Source organism: Peromyscus californicus, unplaced genomic scaffold (assembly GCF_007827085.1).
Source record: "Peromyscus californicus insignis strain IS unplaced genomic scaffold, ASM782708v3 Scaffold_22__1_contigs__length_63687245, whole genome shotgun sequence".
Taxonomy (NCBI): domain Eukaryota; kingdom Metazoa; phylum Chordata; class Mammalia; order Rodentia; family Cricetidae; genus Peromyscus; species Peromyscus californicus.
In genome coordinates this window covers 54,631,396-54,641,475 of record NW_026294525.1, presented here as the reverse complement: position 1 = coordinate 54,641,475, position 10,080 = coordinate 54,631,396, and the positions used below count along the sequence as shown (strand labels likewise).

The window sequence follows — 10,080 nt, the reverse complement described above, 5'->3', positions numbered from 1 at the left end:
AATGAATTTTACATTCTAGACCATTTACCAATGGTGACTGTCTCACCAAAGATGAAGCCTCAGACCCATCCTAAGATGCTGTCCATGCCACCATATTCTTTTAAACAGGAAAATAGAGAAAGGAGGCATCTTTGGTCTGAGAAGCTTGGCTCCTGGTGTAGTGGTGTTGGGAGGTGCTAGGGACCATTAACAGTTGGAACACAGCTGGGCAGTGGTGGCACATGCCTTTAATCTTAGCACTTTGGAGGCAGAGGTAGGTGGATCTCTGTGAGTTCGAGGCCATCCTGGTCTACAAAGCAAGTTCCAGGACAGCCAGAGCTACCCAGAAATACTATGCTCAAAAAAAAAAAAAAAAAAAAAAAAAACCAAAAGAGAGTTGGAACATTATGCAAGGTAATTAGATCCTTAGGGATACTGCCTTTATGAGGGATTAATGCAGTTCTGTGGCTCCCAGCTTAGTTCCCTTAAGAGTAGTTTTTTTGAGACAGGATCTCCTGTAGCCAGACTTACCTTGAATTCCTCATCCTTCTTCTCCAACTTCCCACACCAAGGACTGTAGGCATGTGCCACCACACTTGGCTAAGAAAGTGAGTTCTTACGAAAAGAACAAACTTGGTCCCTAAGCCTCCCTGGCTCATGCAGCCCAGGCTGATCTTGAACTTGCTATGTAGCCAAGGATGAGCCACTGGCCTTCATCTCCTGAATGCTAAGATTGCAGGCTTGCACCACAATGGCCAGTGTTGTCTTTGCTCTGCCCTCTGTCCTGGATGCTTAGGTTATCCTCATGCTATCTCCTCAAATCACACAGTTCAGTCTTTTGATGGACATGAGGAGAAGCATTGTGTGTTGTTTCCAGCTGTTCTTCATAAACATAGACCATGTAGTTGCTGAAGATTTTCATGCTGACAGTCTTTCTACAATAGTTCTTTGGGGTATCATGAAAATCTTACCTTACAGGACAGTGTATGTAATCTCCTGAGAAACCATAAACCTCTAGGAATGCAGTTCTGTGAGAGTGTGTTTTCATATCTCTTGTAATTCTCCAGAGGCAGAAGACTGACAAATACATGAAAAGATTTAGAACTCCAAAGGTTTTAAACATACTTGAAATTCTTGAAAGCTTCAGGAAGAATTGAATTATTTAGTCCAGGCAGGTGTTTCTGTTTTTTTGTTTTTAAATAGGGCTCAGTTCCAATATTAGACAAATCAGTCCACTCAGCTCTAGCTGACCTGTTTTTTCATCCCTCCAAGTCATTACCATAATCTCTTTGTAGCTTCTGTGTTCTGTAAGATGACTGGCACCCCTGGAATCCACTTGTAGCTGGCAGTGCTACCTACTTGACAAAATGATTAATTAGCCTAAATGTATGTATTTATGAAGAACTCTCTCTGAGATGACTGACTGATGGATCAAATGTGAATGCGTTCTGTGTATCCTGGTGACAGGAACACTGCTCTATAAAGCACCAGTGAGACCCCTGACTATATGACTTAGTATCCTCAGTACCATGTGGAGGCGTAGCCCAGTGCCAGGAGTGACCACGCCTGCTCCACTAGACTATATCAAACCTTCTCTTTCTTTCTCAGTTCCAGTGACTTACTGACACTCCAGCTTCCCTTTCTTCCTTTTCAATGTTTGTTCAACCACCAGTCTCTCTTCAGAAGCCCATTCCCCACCAATGGAGACCTGCTTCTTCCTTCTTTTTGCCAAAGAGTCTTTATCCAGCCTCAGTTTTCTTTAAATCTTCCATATTGGCAACATAGATTCTCATCACATCCATCTTTAGCATCCTTTATTCACATTTCATGCCTCTCACTTGGCATTGGTTCCCATATCCGTGGCTAGAGGGACAGGGATGTTGTAGTCACCCTGGGTAGTCTGTTTATAGAAGTATTGTGGAATAGTTGTTTACACTGTAATGATATGCCTCTGCCTAAAGTGTCTTCTGATTGGTTTAATAAAGAGCTAAATGGCCAACAGTTAGGCAAGAGAGATAGGCAGGATTTCTGGGGAGAGAGAGGAAGAGGAGGAGGAATCTAGGTGCACAGATTATGCCAGAGAGATACAAAGAGACTCTGAAGAAGTTGGGCATGTGGTACAGGGCAGAGGTAATCAAGCCACATGGCAGAATGTAGATTAATAGAGACAGGTTAATTTAAATTATAAGAGCTAGTGGGTCAAGCCTAAACTAATGGCCAAGCTTTCATAATTAATAATAATAAGTTTTTGTTGATATTTGGGGGCTGCTGACACAAAGATAGTCTACCAAGAAAGCTTGCTATGTAGAAACTGTATGTCAGCGATTTCCTCTTTTCACTTACAGGACCCTTCAGCTGTTTGAGTGAAGTGAGTGCCATTTCAAATTCCACATGGCTCATTGGTATCCCCAAGGTTAGGCCCCTCTATCATGTATAGGTGACACCTGGTGCAGGTCTCCTGATTATAAGGTAGATGCTGACTGTCTCCCCCAGAATTCAGAGTTTCACAGAGTTTTGATTTGACCTTGTGCATAATAGGGTTTTTTGTTTTTGTTTTTTGTTTTCTGTTGTTACCATGACTTTCACACAGCAGGGCCCTTCCAGGTTTTTTCTAATATGTGAATATTTTGCTTCACAAAAGTAGAACCTTAAGCTGGAGAGATGGCTCAATAGTTAAGAGCACTTGCTGCTCTTTCAGAGGGCCTGGGTTTCATTCTCACTACCCACATGGTGTATATATAGCTCCATACATAACTCCAGTTCCATGGGATCTGATAGCCTCTTCTGACTGCCTCAAGGACTGCACACACATGGTGTCCATACATACATGCAGGCAAAATACTCATTTGCATAAAATAAATAAATAAATTGCAGAAGTAGGACTGGTGGACAAAGGAACTATGTGAACATATATATATATATATATATATATATATATTAATGTATTTGATATATATCTTACATAATCATCATTATATATGAAAGTCTATTTCTTATACATATGTGCCTATGCACATACATATTTCTCCCACATAGTATAGAAGGAAAGATTTAGTTTCTTGGATTGCTGCTTAACTTGCTCTGACAGGTCAGAGGTCAATAGAGTGGTGAAAGTTCCGCTTTGAGTTTTCTGTGTGCTCCTGTGCGTACTACACTCAGAATAAACAAGAAAAGAACTCTGCTTGTCAGTCCAAATACAGGTGGTAAGACCACACAGTATCTTCAAGAGAAAGGTGTGCTGTGCCTTTAGGAAGCCTGTTGTAGCCCTGGTTCTAGTGATAGGCTCTCAACCTAACACTTCTTTGGGCCAAATAATTCTAATTTTCATCTAAATATTTTTCTTGCAGGAGTTGGCAAACTAGGTCTTATGGGCTAAATTTAGCTAATGCCTATTTTCAAAGAAATTATACACTAAGGATTAGGTTTATACTTTTAAATTACTGTTAAAAAAAGCAACAACAGAACTGAAGGTTTTATCTTAAGAGTGTTTGTTTGTCTGACATGTGAGAAGCCTTGGATTCAATTCCAGCACCATGAAACAGTAACAAAAACAAGAAAGGGTTGGCAAGATGGCTCGGCCAGTTACACCATAGCAGATCCATCACAGAGGTCCATGGAGTCTTATGGTAGTACCACAACATTTGCATTTATGAGACATGTCAGTAATGCTGAGAAACGAAGCTGGCATGTGGTCTCATGTAACATGTCTTTGCTAATTTGATGAACCCTGACTTTATAGTTTTCTAATTCTCGATCTCTGAAAAAGAGGCTGCTGACTTTTTTTTTTTTTTTTTTTTTTTTGAGACAGGGTCTCACTGCATAGCTTTGGCTGGCCTGGAACTCCTTACATAGACCATTTTTGCCTCTGTTTTACCTCCCAAGTGCTGAGGTTAAGGAAGTGCACCACCACACCTGACTGGTGTTAAGGACCATGCACACACTGTGCTCTTGCATTGTTTCTTCTAAAAATGTTTATTTCATGCACATTTATGAGATTGTGTAGATTACCTTCTTGTCCTGGATAAGAGATGGTATTGTCTGTCACCAGTCTAAAGGCCATGGGACCTGGGAGGATGGAGCCAGGAAATGAGGTAGGCTAAAGTCTCATGCAACAGCCAACTTTATTCAGAGCCTCAGACAATTTATACGCTTAGGGTTAAGAAAGGTCACATGAGTAAAGTTCTTATGAGTTCAAGTTGTATACAATCACAAGGACAAGCTGTACTTGGTAAAAACATGTATTTTAACAAGGGCAAAAAGGATAATTCGAACATTTAAATGAATAACAATAGCAAGCAATGATGAGCAATTGGCAGTAAACTCACTCCTATCTGCTATGTCTGGGGGGAGCACACAAACACATTACAAGAGCAATTCCATGTTTTGAAGAAACAGGTCACAAGACTCTTGTCTTACTTTCTTGGAGTGTTCTCACGAGCACTTAGAATTCTCCTCATATGACTCTTGAGAGGTTAAAAAAAAAATGAAGTGAAACAGCTGAGAAGAGAGTAGAGAATCAGCCTTGCCTTCACTCACCAGTGTTCACACCCTCGATCTTTCCTTGGTCTTTCCACACTTTAAATTCCTATTTTCTTGATTCATGTCTACTTATTCTGTATGCGTGAGTGTATGCCACATGTGTGCAGGTAGAGGCCAGAAAAGGCTAGAGTTACAAGTGGTTATGAGCCACCAGACATATGTGGGAGCCCACAACTGACTCAGTTTCCCAGTTTGAATCTGAAGTCTATTCTGAGTCAATAGAGTTCAAGCTTGCTTGCTCCAGGACTGTGAGAAAGGAAGGAACACATTATCTAGCTAGATGCAGGCTGCTAACACTAGCCAGAGGTACATCGAGATAGAAAATGAAACTGCCTACTCCTTGACACAAGGCAGGATAGATAGTGGCTGAATGCCTGTGCTGTGCATTGTTCTACCTCTGTCCTTCAAAACTGTATATAAGCTGGCTGTGAAATAAACTCGGGGCTGTCTGGCATTGACCAGCAGACTTCTCAACTCTTTTCTGTTTTCTTCATTGTCTCTACAATCCTCACACCTCTACCCAGCTACCCAGCTGACTATCGGCAGGCTCTGACAAGTGGTGCCCAGTGAGGGGGCGGGGCATGGAGGAGCCTGTGACAGACACCACAGAAGAAAAAGGAGTGCACTCCAAAAAAGTGGAAGCTGTGGTGAGTGCAACTTGAGAGTAAAAGTGATAAGTGCAAATAAAAAAGCAGATGCGGCCAAGGAAATAGAAAGCAGCTGTTTATACATTTACTTAAAGATGTCTTAAAGGCTAGAGGTACTAAGTAGTATTAACCAACTGTGTAAATTTTTTAGAATTTGTAGAACCTATTGGAGTTAAGATACAGCAGTATTATGATAAGCATGGTCCAGAAAACTTCCAACAGATATTTTCAGTCTCTGGACACTCATTCAGGACAGCTTAGACCTTTGTCCTGAAAGGTATCAAGTGTTTCCTGAACCAAGTAAAACTGAAACTAAACATTCTGCTCTGCCAGAGGGACCGCTTCATGTGAATGCTTTTACAAAGATATTTGATGATAATGACCAGTTAGATTTTGGCAACAAGGCAGAATTAGAGGAAGAAGTTGCTAAGTATTATAATGAAGATTCTCCTCTGACTCAAGATTCTCCCCCACTTCCATTTCTGACTATGAATGGTTCCACTGGAGAGATTAAGCAGGTCATGACTGCAAACCATTATCCCAATGTCTCACTTTCAGATCTGTTCACCATGGCTGGTAAATGTAAATGTGAGCGCTCTTTGTCTTGGTCTGTGTTCTGAATGTTACCATGTTACTGTTCTGTTCCATGTGTTTAAGGGGACTGGGTCCCCCTGACTGAACTGAGATAAGCAGGTAGCTCCTGCCAGGTGTGGCTTGCATATTGCAAGAGAAGCCATCTATTAAATGGGACTTGCTAACCACAAGTGAGGACATCATCTCAGTGTTGAAGTACCAGTGCTTATGTCTATGCAAGTATTACTTGTTTCTTTCTACTAATCTCCCTTATTTTCCTGGAAGAGAAGGAGAGAGAGGCATGGCAAGGGCCACCCCCCTCCATAGCTCTCTTGCTATCAGGCCCACAGCACGGGTGGATCTAGTCTTGGCCAGCAGGAGAAGCCTGCAGCCAGCCAGCAGTTATCAAAGGGTGAGGGTATGCCCTCTCAGAGCAGGAAGGGCAGAGATGGAAGTTGCAGACGAAGCATCACGGAGTTTATACCTACAATTGTCAAGCTGAATAAATGCTGAAAAAGAACCTGGGGTTAATTGTTAATTTTAGTCAGAGGATTTAACAAAATATTTTTTCAGGAACGCTGGCAGCCAAGGACGCACTCTGTGGCCACTGTCCTCCTCTCTTCCTTCCTAAGCCAAATTCTTCACTGTGATAACTTCAAGGTCTTTCCTGCTGGCCAACAGTATCCTTCTTTAACCCTTCTGTGTCCTGATACTGCTTGAGAAAAAAAAATGTTGAATTACCAGCCTGCATACTCTGAAAAGCTTTTACTTAGGATAAAAGTAAAAAATATATTATGTTTTGAAAAAAAATTATGCTTTTGCCTCCACAGGAAAAGAAAAAAATACATGGATTTTAGTCATTTGAGTTCAATGGGTTACAAATACTTGTCATCATTAAGAGAATTGATTACAAATTATTATTGATCAAGATAAAAAAACTATTGCTAATCTGAAATGTTTCACCTTGATACAGGTTTATATATATGCAAAAATAAGTTTTTTGTTATGATATATGCTTATATCTATATGTTTCTATTCTCATTTAAAATGTTATACCTATGCAATGTTTTAAACTGCTGGGAAGAAACCACAAGAAAAAGGACTTTGAAGGAAATTTGCATGATGTCTGAAAAGCAAGAGGAGGCAAAAGACTGGAATAATGAAAGGAAAAAAAAAAAGGGAATTTGTCTAACCAGAAGAGAAAACACAGTGAAAGGCCGACCTGAAGGTAAGTGGTAAGTTGTAGAGGGTCAGAGGGGATGTGAACTATGCTGAGTGGGAAGAAAAACTGTAAGATGTATTTGGAATTTAACCATATTGTGTTAATTCCAGTTTTCTTCATTTCTAAAAAACAGCTGATGATTCTTTATTGCAAAATTTTTGTTAAAAATGGAAATATATACATGTTTATATATGTGAACACTCAAGTGATGTAAATTTAACTCTTTAACTCCATATGGGAACGAATGAAAGTTGGATCCAACTGTGTGTATGTGTGCTTGTAACTATTGTTTAATTTTAAACAGCAACGACATGGCCTTCCTCTATCTTGGCTGGTGACCTCATCATGAAGTGGGCAGCCATGTGGCTGGTACCAATCTTTTAATAAGGTTAAAGAATATCTCCCTTAGCCATAATGAGCTCCCTGTTCACTGTATCTCCTTTTAGATACAGTGAAGTTGAGGAAACAACAAGTCTCAAATATTTTTGATTGAGATAGATTTCCATATGATAATTCATGTTATAAAAATAAGGTTTATATAAGATAGGATTTAAAACAATATTTATTTAATAAAATATTAAAGCTGCACCTCAATGCTTTTATACACAAGAATGCACCTTGCTCTGCGAGGTACACTTCGCAATATAAGAGTCTTCCAGATGATAAAAGTCTTAAAAACATGAAGGGATCATGGGAAACAGCTGAGGGTTATGGATCTTAACAGTTTTGCCAAGTGATGGCAATGATAAGCACAAACCACAGGAAAATGGCATAGGTTGATTATAGAAGGTATTTTGGAAAGGAACCAAATGTAATAAATGTTCCATTTACTAAACAACAGATTGATTGGCTATTTTCAAAAATGATTCCACCGGGCTCTGGTGGCACATACCTTTAATCCCAGCACTCAGGAGGCAGAAGCAGGTGGATGTAGCAAAGCTACACAGAGAAACCCTGTCTTGAAACCTCCTCCCCCCCAAAAAAAAGATTCTTGGGCAATTGCTTTTGCTCAGTCTTTGGGTCAAATTGATAATCATTATCCTGCTGATCAATTATTACAGTTTGCTCAGATGCATTCTTTTTTTTTTTCTAAAGTAGTAATGCAAACTCCAGTGAAAGATGCTGCTTTGGTTTTTACTGATGGTTCATCTTATTGGGAAAGCAGCTTATGTGAATATGGTACAAGATATGGAGTTCAGACTACTCCTGATTCAGCTCAAGTTGTTGAGTTGAGCTGTTGATCTTTCAAGTTCAGAAAGATAATTCATTTAATTTATACACAGATAATGAATATATTTATAGAGTTCTTCAAGTTATAGAAACTGTTTCTTATATTAAAACTATTAATGAGCAAATAAGAATGTTATTTCAACAAATTCAGGATGCCATTCATTTAAAAAAATTGACATATTTTGTGGGACATACTAGAGCACAATCAAATCTCCCTGGTCCGTAGGCTGAAGGTAATGTTTTAGTTGATAAATTTACTCAATTGATCACTTTATCTCAAGTTGAGCTTGCTCAGTGATCACAGGCTTTGCATCATAGAAAATATGATGCAAAATAGTAAAAGCTTAAGAAAACAATTTGGTATAACAAGAGAAACTGCTCATCAAATAGTTAAAAAATGTGCTATGAGTCCATAATATTTGAATGTACCTCACTTTGGAGTAAATCCTCAAGGTCTTCTTCCTTATCATTTATGGTAAATAGATGTTACTCATATTGCAGAATTTGGAAAATTGAAATATATGCATACGAAAATTGATATATATTCAGGATTTTTAATGGCTACTGCTCAAACTGGTGAAGCTACTAAGCATGTAATAGCTCATTGCCTGAAATGTTTCTCCAATATTGGGATACCAAAAGTTATTAGAAGTGATAATGGATCTGGATATATTAATAAAGCTTTTTTACCAATTTTGTTGTCAGTGGCAAATTGAATATGAAACATGTATTCCTTATAATCCTCAAGGACAAGCATTTTTGAGTGAACCTCTGGCAGTCTCAAAATGCAACTTCAAAAAATGAAAAAGAAGTTGCCACATAATGCTTTGAATCATGCCTTATTTCTTTTAAAATTTTTAATTGTGAATGCTGCTGGAAAATCTGCAGCTGATTGATTTTGGAATGAAGGCACCACCACAAAATTTGCTGAAGTTAAATGGAAAAATCCTTGTACTGGTTTATGGAAGGACCCCAACCTTGTTTAATATGGGGATGAGGGCATGTTTGTGTTTTCTCACAGGATAAAAATGAATCTTGTTGGTTGCCTGAAGGATTGGTGCAGTGTATTAAGCAGAGAGATGCTGATCCTGATGTTGCTGATGACCATCCAGAGATGCCAGAGTGAAACCTATTGGGTCTATGTTCCTGATATATCAATTTTACATCCTGTAACTTGGGAAGGAAAAGAAATTGTGGTCACAGTTAATGACATCAGGCTTTGAGATCGATCTGCCACCCGAGAGTTCCAGATTGCTCACAATTTTTCTTATGTTGGATATGATAAAGGGATTCCTGTATGTTTTGCAAAAGTATTTCTTTGAAGGATGTCTTGGATTGCTTCCCCAAAGGTAATTGGATAAATAATATTTCACCCCCTCACCGATTTCCTCCATGCACAGAAGAAATTTGAGAGTCTAACAAAACTTTGTTTTGGAGATAATGTACTGGCATTGTTCCTTTAAATCATAACATCACAGGGACACAGCAGTATATTCTTGATTGGTCTGGAAATCAGGACAGTTATAATGACTCTTATTCTGTGTCTACAGCAGAATCTTGGGACCAAGGACTGTCAGCTGGAATTTGGTATTCCAGTACTGGATCTCCACAAACTTATGTTTGGAAACTTGCTGCTCCCATGGGAACAGTGGCAGGACATTCCAGTTGCTAGAAACCCATTTGTCCTTTCAAAGGAACTGTTTTAGCTTGTGTTAAAATTGCCCTATGTTCTTTTAGTTGGTGAAGCAAATATTTCTATGAATAGTTCTATGTTTAATGTATCATGTCTTAATTGCATTTTGACCAACTGTATTCCTCAAATGGATAATCATACTCATGTAACAGTGTTAAAACAACCTTCCTTGGTAATATTGTCAATATATATGAGTG

The 10,080-nt window shown here is 39.0% G+C and overlaps 1 protein-coding gene across 1 annotated transcript; it reads right to left on the bottom strand.

The window, feature by feature from the left end:
- Nucleotides 1–1,718: 1,718 nt before the first annotated feature.
- LOC128118184 (diazepam-binding inhibitor-like 5) lies at nt 1,719–2,379 on the bottom strand. Its single transcript, XM_052750663.1, is given in 3 exon segments — nt 1,719–1,786; nt 1,789–1,892; nt 2,291–2,379. Coding segments are annotated over 3 exon segments (261 nt in total).
- Nucleotides 2,380–10,080: the final 7,701 nt, after the last annotated feature.